Source organism: Podarcis liolepis (assembly GCF_965112155.1).
Source record: "Podarcis liolepis genome assembly, chromosome: 2".
Classification (NCBI taxonomy): domain Eukaryota; kingdom Metazoa; phylum Chordata; class Lepidosauria; order Squamata; family Lacertidae; genus Podarcis; species Podarcis liolepis.
In genome coordinates, this window is record NC_139555.1 from 113190360 (window position 1) to 113209862 (window position 19503).

Genomic DNA, 19503 nt, shown 5'->3' on the forward strand with positions numbered 1-19503 from the left:
CAGGAGCAATAAATACAGTAAATGGACAAAAGCACAAAGAGTCACAAAATGTTTAGGGGTATGCGTACCCCTGTGTCCCCCCCGAAAAAAGCACTGATAATAATAATCATAACAACAACAATAATAATATTTGTGTAAATAAGGTTGGGACTGGACTGTATGCCTAAACATCCTCAGCAGAGTTGGAACTGAATCCCACTAAACTCAACAGGATTTATTCTCCAGCAAAATAGGGCTGCGGTTCCTTTAAGGGCTAGAGCGACGCGGACGCCGCCTTGCGTTAGCGGCCCTAGAAGGCAGAAGGGAAGAGCAGGCGCCGGAATCTCGTTCTGGGAAGAAAGCGGGGGGGGGGGGGGCGAACCAGAAGTCTTTTGTCCCGGTTCCCTTCCTGTACGAAACCCGGAAATGTAGCTCCTCCCCACCCTCTCCCTGCCGGTGCCGTTTTGGCTTCAGGTCCGTCCCAAGATGGCGAAGCTGCTGAGCTGCGTTCTGGGCCCACGGCTGTACCGGGTCTACCGGGACCGGGACCCCATCAGACCCCGTCGCCTCAGGGCCGAGGCAGAAGACACGTCGCAGGCCCCGCTAGAACCGTCTTGGGTGAGCTTTAATCAACTCTTCTCCCCCCCCCTTTCGGAGACTTGGTATCTCCCTCGTCGCCCTTTACTTACATAGGGTTGGGGGCGAAACCATTACTCTTAAGGGGGTGGGCATTGCCCCGCTTTCCTTGATGTCAGCATAGAGCAGCCTGAGTCTCATGGAGAGTCCGGGATACCAGTGGGCGATACCATTAGGATTGCGGGGGGGGGAGTGGGGGAAGAGGTATGAAAAAATCCAATTACTGAGCCCCTTATTTAAACATGGCACACGCCCATCGTGGACAGTGTCATTACTGAGAGTCTGGGGCCACCTTTCTGGGATGAGGCCATCATAAAACACGGGGGTGAGGATGGATTATTCCGGCCTTGAGGATGTTTTCCAAAACAGTGACTAGCCTTGAAGGAGGAATGGAGAACAATACATAGCTGGAATGTTGCATCCTTTTGTACAAGACTTCCTCTTCTGTTTCCCCTCCCCCGTTCAAAATTAGCATTGCCACAATATCCTTACCGTTGCATTGCAAAGATCCAACAGGTGTAACTTTTTTTGACAAGGCACTGTTGGGATAGAGTAGGCTGCCCCTGATGAATATCTGCCTGGTGAGAATCTGTTTCTCTAACTTTAAAAAAGATAAGCCTCGTATTTCTGTGTGAAATCCCTCAATGCACCTCTCATTTATAAGAAACAAATGGAAGCAATATTTTAAAATTTAAGAAAGGAAAAGCAGAGAGAATAAAAGCAAAACTAACAGCAGTTTGAAGCAGTCAGCGAGCTGGAAGGGGAGTCAACGCCAAATGCCTGGCCTGGGGAAATTGAAGTGTATGCACTTGGCCCCTGCAACCTTTCAAAGTTGGTGCATTTCCAGTATCTTAAGAGAGTTAATGCACTTGGCATCTGCAACCCTTTGAAGATGGTTCCTTTCCAATATCTTTAAAAGAGAGGGTGTTCTGTAGGCAGGCTGCCACCACCGTCCCCATCTGCCCAGATTCAGAAGATGGGGTACCTGGAGCCAGGTCAGTGAGGAAGATTCCCAAAGATCAGACAGGTTAGGAATATAGAAAGCTGCCCTATATAGTGGTACCTTGGGTTACATACGCTTCAGGTTACAGACTCCACTAACCCAGAAATAGTGCTTCAGGATGAGAACAGAAATCGTGCTCCGGCGGCGCGGCAGCAGCAGGAGGCCCCATTAGCTAAAGTGGTGCTTCAGGTTAAGAACAGTTTCAGGTTAAGAACAGACCTCCGGAACGAATCAAGTACTTAACCCGAGGTACCACTGTACTTAGTTAAAACCATTGGCTCATCTGACTCAGCCAGTGGTGCTAGGGGGGCGCTGATGGGAATTGCATCCCCAAATATATGGAGGGCACCAGGTTGACAAAAGCCAGTCCACACTTCGTAGCAAACACAGTCCAAGGTTTCAGGCAGTAGCATTGCCCAGCGCCATCTGAAGATGCCAGCACTGAACCTTTTACATGCAAAGTTACAGTCCCTTGATTAGCTTCCATGAAACCCCAGGATTCCTGTTTGGAAATCACTGTCCTAGTTCATTACTGATGCCTCTCTGGGCAAACCTGTTGGGAGGAAAAGGCTGTATCGGTTACATGCTAGCAACACACACACAGCTTGCAGCATGGGAAATGGGAGAATCAGGTTGCTCAATATTTCTTGTTATCTGCAGCGTCCTTGTGTACATCACCACTGCCTTGTCTAGTGGGATAAGCAGATATTTTTGTTTCCAAGGCTGACTTAACTTTCGCCTATATTCTTCCTGGCACGCATGGCTGCGAGGCCGCATCTTCCAAAAGCTGCGCCTTAGTGGCCATTTTGCTTTTGACTTGAGTTTTGTACGGGGCCCTGCGTCAGGAGGGCCTAACCTGCATCCTTCCAGATGTTAGACTCCCAAATCCCATCATCCGCAGCCAGCACGGCCAGTGGTCAGGAACCAGAGCCTCATCTGAAGGCACATAAGGCCACCACCTTGTTGAAGCTAAGCAGGATCCTGGGTGACTGAATTGGTAGAGAGAGTTTAGAAACTAGACCAATGCTTGGAGGTGGTGTTAGGCCGGATGCAGGCCAATAAATAGAAGCTGAATCCTGTGAATATGTCTGTGTTCCATGTCCCGAGTTTTCAAGTCAGAGAGGTGGGGAGATTGCCTGTTCTGGACAGGGTTGCCCTTCCCGGGAAGGAGCAGGTCGGTCGCTGAGGGGTACCCCTAGATGTGGCACTTTTCACTGGACGCTCAGTGGGACGCAGGTGGCGCTGTGGGTTAAACCACAGAGCCTAGGTCTTGCTGATCAGAAGGTCCGCAGTTCGAATCCCCACGACGGGGTGAGCTCCCGTTGCTCGGTGCCTGCTCCTGCCAACCTAGCAGTTCGAAAGCACGTCAAAGTGCAAGTAGATAAATGTGGTGGGAAGGTAAACGCCGTTTCCGTGCGCTGCTCTGGTTCACCAGAAGTGGCTTAGTCATGCTGGCCACATGACGCTGTATGCCAGCTCCCTTGGCCAGTAAAGCGAGATGAGCGCCGCAACCCCAGAGTCGGCCACGACTGGACCTAATGGTCAGGGGTCCCTTTACTTTACCTTAGTGGACGCTCAGGTGGCAGTGACTAGTAATGTCTTTCCATCTCTGGCTGGTTCGCAGGCCACAGCCCCTTTTAGACAGAAATTACTTGGCCCCAGTATTCCATGCTCTGGTAACTTCCAGATTGGATTGTTGCACTTGGCTCTGTGTGGAGCTACCCTTAAAGATGGCTCAGAAATTACTGCTGATCCAAAACGTAGCGGCCAAATTACTGGCTGAGGTTCCATTATGGATCTTGCACAACCCGTGTTTTAAAAGAGCTATACTGGTTTCCAGTTTAAGGTGCTCATGCAGTGTTTAAAGCTCTAAACAACTTAGATCCCAGATTATCTAAAAGACCACCTCCTCCCCTACAGAACTCCTCAGGTGTTAAGATCAACAGAGGAGACCCTGCTAGTTGCTCCAGCACCTTCAGAAACTTGTGGCTTTGGCCTAAGATAAGACTTTCTCTCTGGCAGCCCCTAAGTTGTGGGACTCCCTCCACACAGAGGTAATAAATAAAAATGGTGGCAGGTGGAGAACAACCAACATCTTCAGCGCTGTGTACCAAACAGTTAATCTAGCCACTAAAATATATTGAGTCATCACAATACCAAGGAAGACGTACTTATTTCTAGAGTCGCTGCTTTCTGTTTCACTTTTCACCCTCGCCTGTATTGTGCAATTCTCGTGCCTTGCAGCTTCCCAGAAATGCAGAATCGCAATACATCACTTTGTGCTTCCTGCCTTCTCTCCTCACCCCCACGGCGCCCTCAAATCTGCTCTGATAGGTTGGCTGGAAACCTAGAGCAGGTTTTTTTTGGGGGGGGGAGGTTTGCCAGGAGAGGGAGGGGAAGTTCTGCTGTGCTCACAGAAATTGTTCTGCGTGTGCAAGGACTTTGTTGGATGCAGCCCAACAAAGTGAGCTTAGTGCTTATTGAATTTTGAGAAACTCTGAGCTCTCCAGCCTCTCCCCAGCAAGGGAGCACTGAAGACGAAGAAACTTGCGCTCTGCATCCGTAAAAATCAAGCTTCGTAGAGGAAGAGCTACTAATCACATGTGGGCCCCGCCTTTCCGCCAGGGAGCAAAGGGCAGCGTGCATGAGCTTAATCCCTTATCATTTAGAAGAGAAGGCTTTGCACTTTCTTTAAGGCTGCAACAACAGCTTACTCACCTGCCTTGATCCTTGGCCGCTGCAGCATTGCACCATCCCATTGCTGGCAACTGGCTATACATTGCATGTGAAGCTGTGCAGTGTCGCTGGCTTGAGTTGCAATCCAGTCTGAGGAACCTTTGGCTCTCTGCATGTGCCTGAGCTGTAAATCCCATCATCCCTGCAATTGGGGCTGGCGGGAGTTGTAGTTCAGCCACACCTGGAGGGCCAGAAATTCCCCGGACTTGCGATACGTCATCGTGAAGAAGCTGGCGGCTAAACTCCCCAAATGGCTGCTGTGTTCGTAGGACAGCCTTCCCCCACAACCTGCTGCCCTCTGGACGTTTTAGGCTACAACTCCCACTAGTCCCAGTAGCCCCAGACGGGTGTGTTTATTAAAGTAGTCGTCCCATTATGCGGTCTGCCCAGGAGCATACATTGGAGCGAGAGCTCAGGTTTTAGGTCCCTTCTGGATACTGTACTTTAGTATGCCTGAGTTATAAGAATTCTAAGGTCCCAAATATAAAATAAACGTTCATAAATGTACATAAGTATATTAATCACGTGTCTGAAATAGTACAGGAGAGCAATCCTGAAACCATTTTGACTCTCCCAAATGGACCTCAAATATTTCTCTGAAGGAGGGAGAAAATGGGGAAAGCCTTCCCTTTGTCTTTTTTGCATACAAATCCTGTCTGAAGGACATCTTTGTGTATGAATAGAGTGAGCCTGTGACCTGGATTCAGGAACTAAAAGTATTGGCGGGCACACGCGCTAAACCCTGTCTGTGGTGCCTACCCCTTTACCCCAAATGATGAGACATGAGACCAAAGTATGGGTTCAAATTGGCCACAACTTTATTGAGCTTCAGAAGTGGGAAACTTGGCACAGGCCTTGGCAGGCTGCCCAGGTAATGCAATCAGTGACCATTAACAGATATCCTGGCCAACAGAGTTTCTGCTGCAGACCGCCTCCTGTGATGTATTTATGATGTTTGGGGTGGTGGTCTTGGGCTACAGGGTGAGCAATTTCAAAAGTCCTTATAAGGGCTTGCGCACCATTGTTCTGGGTTCCTCCTCTCTGCTGCGTGTGGTGAGTGAGGACCCTGTTGCAATAGTTTAATAAAGATCAGGCTTACTAGCTGCTTTGCTTCTCACTATTCTCTGGTTGGCCTCTGTTATTTTCTCCTACCGATAGGGAACCCACTTAAGGACTCGAAACAGGCTCTTGGATACCCCATAAAGGAAAAGGAGCAGGTTTTTTCTATATCAACTGCTCGGTTTCTCTTTCTCTCTCCCTCCCATAATTTTTTTGCTGCCATTTTTTTTAATTATTATTATTATTATTTAGTAAATTTATATACCACCCCTCATTTGTAGACCTCAGGGTAGTTTGCAACATACAACTGCTAAGTCACCAGGCATGAGGCTGCAGTCCAGGCAAGAAGCTCTGAAACCAATACAGTGGTACCTCAGGTTAAGAACTTAATTCATTCTGGAGGTCCATTCTTAACCTGAAACTGTTCTTAACCTGAAGCACCACTTTAACTAATGGGACCTCCTGCTGTTGCTGCGCCACCACTGCACAATTTCTGTTCTCATCCTGAAGCAAAGTTCTTAACGCGAGGTACTATTTCTGGGCTAGCGGAGTCTGTAACCTGAAGCGTATGTAACCCGAGGTACCACTGTATGAGAAATCAGAAAGGTTTCTGTGGTTTACATGAGTAACAATACAGCATCAGTAAAAGTTTCCTGTCATTTGGGAACTAGGGTCGTGTTGCCTACAGATAAAAGTGCAGGGGTTAATTGGTTAACTTCTTTGAAGCACCATGTCCGCCCCCCGCCCCCCCAAAAAACCACATGCACCAGCTTTTCAAAAGAAAACCGTCCTTCTCTCCCTTCCCTCCTCTAGCCCTTCTTCAAAAGACCTAAGCCCAAGTTCAGTAAGTGTTTTGTTTCTTTTCAACAGGAATCTTACTACCAGCCACGGACGCTTGAAAAACATGCGGACAGCATCCTCGCCCTGGTGAGTACATACCGTATTTTTCGCTCCATTGGACGCACCGGACCATAGGAGGGGGAGAACAGGGGGGATTTTTTTTTTCCTTGTTCTCCCCCTCTAAAACAAGGTGCGTTCAAGGTACATTCACCAGAGCTTGTGGGGCTGGCGGTGGGGGGGAAGCGCTGCTTTCCCCCCCACCGCCAGCCTCAAAGATCCCTGAAGCCTTTGGAGCGCAGTGCCCCGCTGCCCTGCAGAGGTTTGCGCGCAGCCATCCCCAAGCTAGAGCAGCGAGACGGAGCCCTCCGTCTCGCTGTTCTGGCTTGGGAACAGCCTTGCTAGCTTCTGCAGGACAGCGGGGTGAAGGCACCCCGCTGCCCTGGAGAGGCTGTGCGCGCAGCCGTCCCCAAGCTAGAACCGCGAGACGGAGCGCTCCGCAGTGCTCCGTCTTCCTGTTCTGGCTTTGGGCTTAGCGGCGCAGCCTGCATTCGCTCTATAGGACGCACACACATTTCCCCTTAATTTTTGGAGGGGAAAATGTGCGTCCTATAGAACGAAAAATACGGTACTCTGTGTGTTCTGTCCGCCAATGTGCTCGTTATCTCCCAGCTATTCTAGACGACCTAGTGGCAGTGTAAAATAATAATAATAATAATAATAATAATAATAATAATAATAATAATAATCTATTATTTATACCCCACCCATCTGGCTGAGTTTCCCCAGCCACTCTGAGCGGCTCCCAATCGAGTGTTAAAACAATACAGCATTAAATATTTAAATTTCCCTAAACAGGGCTGCCTTCAGATGTCTTTTAAAATAAGATAGCTGCTTATTTCCTTGACATCTGAAGGGAGGGTGTTCCACAAGGCGGGCGCCATTACCGAAAAGGCCCTCTGCCTGGTTTCCTGTAACCTCACTTCTCGCAGTGAGGGAACCGCCAGAAGGCCCTGGGTGCTGGACCTCAGTGTCTGGGCTGAACGATGGGGGTGGAGACGCTCCTTCAGGTATACTGGGCCGAGGCCTTTTAGGCCTTTAAAGGTCAGCACCAACACTTTGAATTGTGCTCGGAAACGTACTTGGAGCCAATGCAGGTCTCTCGGGACTGGTGTCATGTGGTATACTCATTCTGCAAAATGCGTTGGAAGCTTAGGGGCTTCCACTTAACTCAGGGGCGTAGCTAGCTGCTCCAGCACACATGGGGGTGCCGCGGCGAGCTGCCCACGGAGTACGCCTGGCGGACAAAAGCCACGTTTCAGGCAGCGTGGGGCTTAAAAATAAAATAAAACCAGTCTTCTTTCTTGCATGTAATAATCTAGCACGGCAGGGAAAGAATGCATTAAAACTTTCCCCCTGTTGCACTAGTTTTATACAGGTGTGGAGGGCTGTTTGTTTGTTTGTTTACAGGGGGAAGCATTCAGAAATCCCAGCGCACGTCCCTCACATGATCCTCCATTCTGTGACGGTGCAATCCAGAGTGCCATTGGTGCAATCCAGAGTGGTGCAATCCAGAGTGCCTGCATAATAATGTGTAGGACAGCTGATGCCTGTCCCGAGGAATTTGGGTTTCCACCTCTCCCTGGCCCAGAATGTAACCTTTTACTAAGAGGTTGTTGAGAGAAGCAAGACCTCATTAGGAGCAGCTCAGTGAAAGCATGTTTACTCGCAACCCGGTCCCCCTTGGTTTCTGCTAGTAGCCATGGATGCAGCGCTGCACATTGCAGAGTTGATTCTCTCGTCTCTCTGAGCATTAAACCGGCTCCCTTGGCTCCCTTCTCTCTGTCGCTTAAAACACCAGGGCCTTAGTCAATGAACCCCCCAAAATGCCTAGGAAAAGCCTGCTCTCTGTGTGACTTACGCCGTTCCTTTGCTCTGTCCCTGCAGGCTTCCGTGCTGTGGTCCATTTCCTACTACTCTTCCCCGCTCGCTGTGTTTTACCTGTACAGAAAAGGTAACGGGTTGCTGCTCTCTGGGCAAACTCTTTGGCAAGGTGCTGCTGGCTCAAGCGTAGCGCTAGAAAGCTTCCGACACTGGGAGGTTGTGGGGGTGCGGCACTGTTAGCTCAGTGATAAAGCACTTGTTTTGCATGCGGAAGGCTCCAGGTTCTATCCCCGGCCTTCCCAGGTAGATCTTGGAAAGATTTGTATCCAAAACACGGGTTGTCCGCTGCCTGGTAGGAGGAACGAGGTGCAGAAGCCGCCTTACGGCGTGTCAGACCTTGAATCCATGCTGCTTAGGATTCTTTATACCACATGCAGAGAAGCTACCGCTCATCAGACATTGCTGAACTACAACTCCCATCATTCCCTGGCCCTGCCCTCTGGGGTTGCTGGGAGTTGGCAATTCAGCAACATCTGGAGGCTCCCACACCTGGCACAACCAACCCTAAGCTACAGGGACTGGCGGTCTGACCATGGTATAAGGTCAGGGCAGAAAATCCTAAAATCTGCACTGAAAAACACTATCGTTGCCACAAGAAAACTGCTGGTGTGCCCTGAGAAATAAATTTAAAGTTGCTGGCGAGCCAAAACTACCCCCTGACAGCAGAGGCTGTGCACCACGTCTTGTTTTTGTTTTTAAACTCTTTATTTCATGCTTTTACCCTGCATTTTCATCCTGTGAAGCACCCTGAGATCTTCGGAGGAAGGGCAGTTATCTAAATTTAATAAATAAGTAAACCTTCCTGCTGGCTTCTGTCAGGGGGTGACCTTGCTCTTGTTCTTGTGTTTCATATTGTTGTTGGGTCAGTCGGGCAAGAGAAAGGACTTCTTCCCACAACCCGTACTTAAAGCTGTGAAATCCACTCCTGCCAGAGGCAGCGAGGGCTGGTAATGTGGGCGTCTTCAAAAGAGGAATATTGCCAGTCTACAGACCTCCCACAGAAGAGGCACACAAAGAAAGGTTTATATGGAGAGAGGGAGGGACGCAGGTGGCACTGTGGTCTGAACCACTGAGCCTCTTGGGCTTGCTGATCAGAAGGTTGGCGGTTCGAATCCCCGCGACGGGGTGAGCTCCCGTTGCTTCTGTCCCAGCTCCTGCCAACCTAGCAGTCGGAAAGCACACTAGTGCAAGTAGATAAATAGGTACCGCTGTGTTGGGAAGGTAAATGGTGTTTCCGTGCGCTCTGGTTTCCATCATTGTGTCCCGTTGTGCCAGAAGCGGTTTAGTCCTGCTGGCCACATGACCCGGAAAGCTGTCTGTGGACAAATGTTGGCTCCCTTGGCCTGAAAGCAAGATGAGCACCACAACCCCATAGTCGCCTTTGACTGGAATTAACCGTCCAGGGGTCCTTTACCTTTATGGAGAGAGGCAATCCCTGAGGTATTGCGGTCCTGAGCCATTTAAGGCTTTGAAGGTCATAAACCAATGCTTTGAATTGGGCCCAGAAACTAATTGGCAGCCAGTGCAGTCGGGCCACGACCAGCGCAATACGCTCTTGCTCCAATAAATGTTTGTTCCTTATAGGAGATTGCCGTTCTTTCTCGGGGAACTGCCCTGCATCACGAGGCAGCTGCCATTCAGGGCCAGACAAAGGATTCCTTGTGCGCATGTTGTGTGGAGAATGACAAGGAGATTTTACAAGGCTGACTTCTGCCCGGCAAATGTTTCCTCGGATTTTTTGGTGTGTGGGGTTTCCCCCTCCTCCACTTCCCAAAGTGCGATCGTCTGCCAGTGGTAATCTTCCTCCCCCCCCTATTATATTTTGGGGAGGGGTGAACCCAGGTCCTCCTAGTGAGTTCATAGACGGGGTGAAATTTGAATCGGGGCGGTGAGCCGCATCCTGCATCACCACTTGGTCTCTTAGCAACTCGGCAAATATTTTATTACACTTGGAAAACAGGCACGTATCATTGGACGTACATTGGGCTTCCTCTTTTCAAAGCTCAGGTCAGCTTACGTGGGGCTCCCGGCTGTCTCCCGTCTGGGCACTAATCCCGTCGTGCGTGTGTTTCAATTGCCAGCTATCTTGAGCCTGTTTTCTTTAGAAAGGTGGCTAAACGCATTCAATAAACAGCACAATTGCTACAGGAGCAGCAGATTTTCCCAGACAGCCCGTTGCCGTCAGCGAGAACCTTGCTTTTCCCACAGTTTTAGTTATATTATTTTCAAAATAACTCCCGCAGCATGAGGCATTTTTAATCTTCCTAACAGCATGGGAAAACATAATTTATTATCTCTCACACACACACTCCACTCAAGGATTTGTTATTGGCAGAAGAGCTTCTTCTGTCAGTCTCTAAGAATCTGAGGCTACCCTCCTCACTCCCCCCCCCCTTTTTGGAGGGGGCACAAGTCTGAAGCCTTCATGGTTTCAGATGCCGAAGTCACAATGCCCCTGGCCTTTTGACAACCTCGCTTCTGAGACTGGTGTGGAATTCATCTTAGGTAAAGGGACCCCTGACCATTAGGTCCAGTCGTGGCCGACTCTGGGGTTGCGGTGCTCATCTCGCTTTACTGGCCGAGGGAGCCGGCGTACAGCTTCCAGGTCATGTGGCCAGCATGACTAAGCTGCTTCTGGCGAACCAGAACGGCGCACGGAAACGCCGTTTACCTTCCCGCCAGAGTGGTACCTAACTATCTACTTGCACTTTGATGTGCTTTCGAACTGCTAGGTTGGCAGGAGCAGGGACAGAGCAACGGGAGCTCACCCCGTCGCGGGGATTCGAACCGCTGACCTTCTGATCGGCAAGTCCTAGGCTCTGTGGTTTAACCCACAGCGCCACCCGCATCCCAGAGTTCATCTTAAATGATTATTAATTTCAGTCAGCTCAGTGTCTGACATGTTGCGTTGTTTCTATTTAGTTGCATGAGGTGTCTATATCCCACGTGAATAATGTGATAATTTAATGCGTCCCTCCCTCAAATCGTAATCTTGGGTAATGAGGGCCAATAGAATACAGTGGTACTTTGGGTTAAGTACTTAATTCGTTCCGGAGGTCTGTACTTAACCTGAAACTGTTCTTAACCTGAAGCACCACTTTAGCTAATGGGGCCTGCTGCTGCGCCGCCGGAGCAAGATTTCTGTTCCTATCCTGAAGCAAAGTTCTTAACCTGAAGCACTATTTTTGGGTTAGCGGAGTCTGTAACCTGAAGCGTATGTAACCTGAGGTACCACTGTAGTTGCCAAAATGGGGCAAACGGGGTGAGGGAAGAGGGAGTTAACAACATGTTCAGAGAAGCCTTCAGCTTTGCAGAAGGACAGAAAATATTTTTTTTTAAAAAAACAGCATCTGATGTCCAGGCCTGCCCAGTAGCTACAGAATAGTGAAAGAAAAAATGGGTGTGTTGTGTTCTGCTGGAGCCTAACAGCATATAGCATCCTGGAAAAAGGGAGACCCAGCTGGCAGATCCCTGAACAAAAGCATTCCTGCCAGGGAGTGAAGCTGCACAGCAACGTTTTGTGGCTGACCCCACTGGTTGCATTTTTCGGATCCTGCCGTCCTATTGATGCTCACAGTGCAACTGCCAAGGGTTTCAACATGCATAGGCCGGATGAATCGCAGCAATGTGACGGGTAACAGGGGCTGTGGAGGGGCCATTCCCTCTGCTGGCCGCCAGTGCTCTTTCATGTAAGCACACCGAACGGCTTTCTCGTTGCAAGCGCTGTGCTCGGGAGCTGCTGGCCTTTGCCCTTTGTGCACTGATGGCAAATCGCACGCTTGCGTGTTCCTCCCATGGGATAGAACAGGGGTAGGCAACCTAAGGCCCGGGGGCTGGATGCGGCCCAATCACCTTCTCAATCCGGCCCACGGACGGTCCAGGAATCAGCCTGTTTTTACATGAGTAGAATGTGTGCTTTTATTTAAAATGCATCTCTGGGTTATTTGTGAGGCCTGCCTGGTGTTTTTACACGAGCAGAATGTGTCCTTTTATTTAAAATGCATCTCTGGGTTATTTGTGGGGCATAGGAATTCATTCATTATTATTTTTTTCAAAATATAGTCCAGCCCCCCACATGGTCTGAGGGACAGTGGACCGGCCCACGGCAGAAAAAGGTTGCTGACCCCTGGGATAGAACAAACGTTCTGAGCACAGTTCTCACTGTAAGAAAAGCATCCCGTGGAAAGCAGCGCTTTGAGGTTCCGAGCGCTTGTTCTGACTGCCTCCCCCTCTTTACCTGTCTCTCTTTCCAGGGTATTTGACGATGTCGAAAGTTGTTGCTATCTCTCACTATGCCGGGACCATGCTGCTCTTGCTGGCAGGAATCGCCTGCCTCAGAGGTGAGCGTTTCCTGGAGTCTGAAGGCTCTTGGCAGAAGTGGAGATCCTGTGTCCCCTGCCCAATAGCCCCAGACTACAAACTCACATCATTCCTGGCTAGGGGCAATGCACGCTGGGGCTGACGGGAGCTTGGGGGTTGTAGTCATCTATGTTTTACTCAGAGCAAAGCCATTGAAATTGATAGACCCAAGTTAGACATGCTCATTAATTTCTGCAGGTCTACTCCAAGTAGGACCAGCATTGACTGGAACCCAGCAATGTCTTGGAAACCTTATCCGTTGAGTCAAGAGCCACCATTGCCTTCTTTGGATTTTGGTGGCATGAAATTGTCCGATTCATATTTTTTTATGTAGGGCCATCAATGCATTTAAGCTCACAAAGGGGGAGGGGAAGCAACCTAGAAGCTATCACTCCACAATTATAAAATGAGTAAAACAGAAAGAAAACAGCAGATTAAGCAACGTAAACATGATGGTTTGCGTCCAGCTCATACGCAAAAGCAGGCTGGCTGACATCAATGGACTTTAGTTGGTCGCCACTGGTTTCAGCGAGTCTGCTTCAGATTTTGACTTACTTGGATTCAACCCACCTTGGTAGGGTAGCACAAGGAATAAAGTCACGTCTGTGCCCCAAGGAGCTTCCAAACAACACTTCGACCAGGAGAACGGCCAGTGGGCGAGAACGGCAGCAATAATATTTGTGATATCAAGGGGTTAAACGAAAGGCTTCATAGAAGAGAGAGCTTTTGAGGAGGGGTGGGAAGAAAGTGAGTGGGGAGGTGGTGCTTTGTGGGTGCTGAAGCAGAAGAGGCAGCCAGATGCTGTGGGGCTTCAGTCCTTGAAAGCTTTTCCTCCTCTTCTCAGGCATCGGTCGCTGGACAAACCCCCAGTATATCCAGTTCATCACCATCCTAGAGGATGCACACCGGTATGGCACTCCTGAGCACAAGGTAAGAGTGGCAGCGATTGACAGGCCCCATCCCAATTGTCTCCCAAGGCCCACCCATCATCTCCTGACTACCCTTGGCTTGAGAGCATTACATGTGAAAAGGATCTAGGAGTCTTGGTTGACCACAAACTTGACATGAGCCAACAGTGTGACGCGGCAGCTAAAAAAGCCAAGGCAATTCTGGGCCTCATCAATAGGAGTATAGCATCTAGATCAAGGGAAGTAATAGTGCCACTGTATTCTGCTCTGGTCAGACCTCACCTGGAGTACTGTGTCCAGTTCTGGGCACCACAGTTCAAGAAGGACACTGACAAACTGGAACGTGTCCAGAGGAGGGCAACCAAAATGGTCAAAGGCCTGGAAACGATGCCTTATGAGGAACAGCTAAGGGAGCTGGGCATGTTTAGCCTGGAGAAGAGGAGGTTAAGGGGTGATATGATAGCCATGTTCAAATATATAAAAGGATGTAACATAGAGGAGGGAGAAAGGTTGTTTTCTGCTGCTCCAGAGAAGCGGACACGGAGCAATGGATCCAAACTACAAGAAAGAAGATTCCACCTAAACATTAGGAAGAACTTCCTGACAGTAAGAGCTGTTTGACAGTGGAATTTGCTGCCAAGGAGTGTGGTGGAGTCTCCTACTTTGGAGGTCTTTAAGCAGAGGCTTGACAACCATATGTCAGGAGTGCTCTGATGGTGTTTCCTGCTTGGCAGGGGGTTGGACTTGATGGCCCTTGTGGTCTATTCCAACTCTATGATTCTATGATTCTCTGGGAGCTGCAATCCCAACATCTAGAAAGCCGCAGGTTCCCCATTCCTGATCTGTTTAGACTTACTCCTCGCCAGTGGCAGCCACCCCCTCCTCCTGATCCTGAATCTTCCCAGAAGCAGGAGGACAGTATAGATTTGGAACAGTGCCTTGCAGAGGGGCGTAGTTCAGAAGGCAGAAGCTGGGAAATACTGGATGGGGAACAGCTTGGAGAAGAAACACTGGAAGAGAGAGGCTTAACAGATTCACTGTCTCTGGAAAGCATCCATCCGCTTTCCCCAAGGTTAAGGAGAGCTGAGAAAGTCGCAGAACGGAAAGCACAGAGGGTACGGACTCAGGTTACAAGACATAGGAGTGGTGTAGATTAATAGGGACGGGAGTAAGCCTTAATTGGGAGCGCCGCCGTTCTAGAGAGATGCGTTCTGTGTCTCTCGCTGTGATTATTAAAGATTCTAACTGGTACAAAGACTCCTTTTCCTTTGTTCTGCTTATCTGTGGCCAAGGGGGAGGAAGCTGATTCCCAGAAGCCTGACACATGCTTCTCAATTGATTAGTTGATCAATTGGAAAGGTTAGTTGATCCCAGGGCGTCAGCTGAAATAGGTGAAAGGTTTGCCTCCTTCCCAGCCTGTGTCTGAAAGGCTATTGAGCCAGAAGCTTTGTTGACCCATTGATTCAGCGTCTACATCCGTGATTTTTCTCACGCTTTCTCCGCATTGCAGAAGAAACTCGCCAGTTACAACTTTGATTTCCGGAGCTGGCCTGTGGATTTCCGGTGGGATGAAGCTACGAGTCGGTGAGTGGGTTGGGAGGAAACAGGAGTCTGGCCTCCTAGTCTCTTCTCCACTCTCCATATTCCTTACCCATGAAGGCAGCTCTCGCTTAGGAAAAGCCGGTGTTTCCTGCTATAGGCTTCCCTTATATAGTTAATCATGTTATACTTCGGTAGATGTGAATGTGCATAAAGGTCCAGCAATTTCCACAATCCTAGGATTGTAGAGTTGGAAGAGATCCTGAGGATCATCTGTTCCAACCCCCTGCACTGCAGGAATATGCAGCCATCCCATGCAGGGATCAAACCTGCAACCATGGCGTTATCAGCACCACGCTCTAACCCACTGAGCTATCCAGGATCTCCAGACATCCCCAGCATTAGCTGGGGATTTGCATGCTAGCCAATGCATGACGTCTCCAAGTGATGTGGAAAGAGCATTCATCCGTTGAGACATTTCATACATTTCTGGTTGCTGTGCACATTCTTCCTTGGAGACTTTGCACATTCACCAGCAAATGTATGTAAATTCCAGCGTGTCATTTTTGCACATTACCTAGTTGGGGTAATGTGCAAAAATTAGAAGGGACGCGGGTGGTGCTGTGGGTTAAACCACAGAGCCTAGGACTTGCCGATCAGAAGGTTGGCGGTTCGAATCCCCACGATGGGGTGAGCTCCCGTTGCTCGGTCCCTGCTCCTGCCCACTAGCAGTTCGAAAGAACGTCAAAGTGCAAGTAGATAAATAGGTACCACTCCGGTGGGAAGGTAAACGGCATTTCCGTGCGCTGCTCTGGTTTGCCAGAAGCGGCTTAGTCATGCTGGCCACATGACCCGGAAGCTGTATGCCGGCTCCCTCGGCCAGTAAAGCGAGATGAGCGCCGCAACCCCAGGGTCGGCCATGACTGGACCTAATGGTCAGGGGTCCCTTCATCTTTTAGTTGGGGTACATAGCTGCCTATTTACCTCCCAGATGTGCATATGTTCTCCGCTAACCTGTTGCCCTCCAGATGTTTGGGGCATGGAGCTGACGGGTCTTGTAGCTCCCAGAGCACCTGAAGGGCACCAGAGAAAAGTTGGGGTAGTCACTTCCAACTCCCTCCTGCAGGTCAGATTCCCGAAACGTTCCCCTGTTGCGGTCAGAACCAAAGCACCGGAGTGCTGTCAACGGCTTCCTCCACGCCCTTAAGAAGCTGCCCTGCCAGATTGCCAGGTAAACCTCCTCTTTCGCTCTTTGCCCTTTTGCAAAGTATAGCTCAGAAGCATGAGCCCCTGCCTGCTGATGCCCACAGTTATCAGCGTTTGGCCTCTGACATGCCAGGAGCCCAACTTGAATGTGCTCTAAAGACTGGCTGTCTCATATCCTACTCAGGGTAGGGTTTTCATAGTTAACCAGGGTCTCTGTTTTCAATTCATAGAGTCCTTTCTACAGGTCAGTTATATTCGCTGTGAGACATTGTTGTCATAGACATGGTGAGGTTGGTGGGAGAAAGAAGGCGGGTAACCATCCTTATTTTCCTTAGTATATGTGCAGAGTTATTGTGTCGGTGTCATGAGGGTAGGTTCTTTGAGGCGTTCTCAAAGTAAAGGAAGGATTGAACTCTGATTAATAAGAATACACACAGAAGCTTGAACTAGCAAGACTCTGGGAAGGGTGCGTATAATAATCTGTCTCTCTACCCCTCAGCCCAGGTTCGTTTTATTCACAAAAGAACTTTTTACAGAGTGTTCGTAAGAACAAATCAGATTTCTTCTGAGCATTTCAACAAACCCCACGTGGGGACAAAGTTAAACTACAAACACTAGTTAGGCATGCATACTTTTGGGTAAATGAATGAAAACTACAAAGGAGTGCATTCAGCAACCCCGGAGGTCATAAACAATCAATACACATGATAAGAAAGATGGCCAGGAGGACAGCGATCATTACCACCTTTATGTGAGACCTGTTTCCTGGCCCTAAGATTAACATCCTGGGATTAACATACCAGAAAAGCTACAGCAAAGAAACTGCCCGCTGTCTTTGATGACCCAGGACGCCTGTCTGTCTAAGAGTGTACGTGACTTGTGAAGAAAGAGAAATGGAACAGGGATGCAGAGGTGTGGATTGATCAAGAATCATATCAAAATAGTTTAAACCCAGTCAGCGCAATGCTTTCATTGCTGACACAGGTGGCTTACTCTATATGTGTTATAATTCCTCATAGCAATCCCACCTGATCACTACAGTTCTTCATTTGTCTGCTTGTTTGTTTTTGTCATGGGTGCAAGAAGTTGAAGAGCCCAGAGCGTGGTTGACTGGGGGGGTGCAATGAGCCCCAAACCTTCCACTGAGTTTTCCATCCATGGTTGGAGACTCCTTCAGTGCAAAGCTCAGCATGGTGGTTGCATACTTTGGAGACACCGATCCCTTATTTCTCCTTTATTTCTTGACAGCTTCATAGTGGCTCACACCTTTGGACGGCGCATGCTGTACCCAGGCTCTGTGTATCTGCTGCAGAAGGCCCTCATGCCCATGTTGCTCCAAGGGCAGGCCCGACTGGTGGAGGAAGTGAGTGCCCGCTAGCTGAGAAGCTGCGATCAGTTTCTCTGTAGCTGGACGGCACGGAAGTGCTGCTTCCCGGCTTCGTTTTGCACCTGGGGAGCTAAGAGGCTTAAATCCCAACCGTGCTCTGTCCCTCTTGTATGTTGCAGTGCAACGGGAAGCGAGCGAAACTGGCGGCTTGCGATGGAAATGAAATCGACACCATGTTCATGGACCGCAGAGAGACCTCTGAGCCCCAAGGCAGGAAACTGGTGAGTTGACGCCCAAGGACCAGCGCCTAAGATCTTGTTCATTCATCCAGTGCTGTGCAGGGGCAAGAGATGAAGGAAAGCGATGATAATAATAATAATAATAATAATAATAATAATAATAATAATAATAATATAATTTATTTATACCCCGCCCATCTGGCCACTCTGGGCGGCTCCCAACAGAATATTAAAAACACAATAAAACATTAAAAACTTCCCTAAACAAGGCTGCCTTCAGATGTCTTCTAAAAGCCTGATACAGTGGTACCTCGGGTTACATACACTTCAGGTTACATACGCTTCAGGTTACAGACTCCGCTTACCCAGAAATTGTTAGAGGGGGGTTTTCCACTGGTGGCAGATGACAGAGACTCTGACTCCATGAGACAGGTGTAAAACCAAATTAAATAAAGGTTTTATTTCAAAACAGCAAAGCTTGTGGATGTTTTCCCTACAGGCAGGGTTCAAACTGCAGCTTTCCTCCTTTTGTAGCCATGGCCAGCTGCAACCAATTAGCCCAGAGCTCACAAAAACTGTTCTTAAAGGTATAAACATGTTTCTGTTCAGAATGATTCCCAACAGAAATATTACCTCGGGTTAAGAACTTTGCTTCAGGATGAGAACAGAAACCGTGCATCAGCACAGCAGCAGTAGGCCCCATTGACTAAAGTGGTGCTTCAGGTTAAGAACGGACCTCCAGAACAAATTAAGTACTTAACCCGAGGTACCACTGTAGTTGTTTATTTCCTTGACATCTGGTGGTAGGGTGTTCCACAGGGCGGGCGCCACCACCGAGAAGGCCCTCTGCCTGCTTCCCTGTAACCTCACTTCTCACAGTGAGGAAACCGCCAGTAGGCCCTCGGAGCTGGACCTCAGTGTCCAGGCTGAACAATGGGGGTGCAGACGTTCCTCCACATTTGGCTTGCTGCAAGGTACATCTCCTGCTGGCTTCAAACGTAATAGCTTCCCTCTCTCCCTTTTTCTCTGCAGGTTATTTGCTGTGAAGGAAATGCGGGCTTTTATGAAGTTGGCTGCCTCTCCACCCCGCTGGATGGTATGATTCAAGTCTCTCTTTTTCCCCACCAAAAAACAAAGCAAAACTGTAAGGGTTAGAATGGAAGATTCTCCTGGAACTTTGCATTGTGCTGTTTGAGAGAGGGAAGCACATTTGGGCGCAACCGTTCTACTTCCATTTTTCCAGCTTGGACAGAGTTGCTCAGTCAAGACGTTCTGATTCCCAGAACCTGATGCAGGAATTTTTGACTGTGGTGCTGGGGACTTGTGAATTGCCTTTTGCCGCCTCTTTAGATATTTCTGCGACTGAACCAGAAAGCAGGTGACTTTATCATCTGTGCAACTCTCCACTAATACGTGTCCTTCCCTGGGATGCAGAGAGATGCTCGGCACTGATACGTTCAAATCTTGCTGGGGAGAAAAAAACCATCTTTCCTTCTTCTGCTCCCCAAATGCTGTACTTCAGTTGCTGTTCCACTTGATAAAATGAATGGCGATTCCTTGTTTATTGCAACTTGGAAGTGGCGCCGCACGAACAGGCTAACAAGTGAAAATGTCCTTCGACCAAAGAATCAGAGGCGACATTTTGTGAAGCTCGTGGGGACCTGCTGGGCTTTCCACGCCCTTGTTCATGAGATACATTCCTCATTAACCAGGCCTTTGGCTGATTAACAT

General features: G+C 49.1%; 1 protein-coding gene across 1 annotated transcript in view; it reads left to right on the forward strand.

The window, feature by feature from the left end:
• Positions 1-296: 296 nt before the first annotated feature.
• Positions 297-19503, forward strand: part of ABHD16A (abhydrolase domain containing 16A, phospholipase) — a 41481-nt gene continuing 22274 nt past the window's right edge. The window contains exons 1-10 of the mRNA XM_083492516.1: positions 297-597; positions 6284-6340; positions 8198-8264; positions 12448-12534; positions 13398-13483; positions 14972-15045; positions 16127-16231; positions 17455-17569; positions 17713-17814; positions 18805-18868. Of these exons, the coding sequence (XP_083348642.1) occupies positions 466-597; positions 6284-6340; positions 8198-8264; positions 12448-12534; positions 13398-13483; positions 14972-15045; positions 16127-16231; positions 17455-17569; positions 17713-17814; positions 18805-18868 (889 nt within the window). The 5' untranslated portion in view covers positions 297-465. The remainder of the gene's footprint in view (positions 598-6283; positions 6341-8197; positions 8265-12447; positions 12535-13397; positions 13484-14971; positions 15046-16126; positions 16232-17454; positions 17570-17712; positions 17815-18804; positions 18869-19503) is intronic.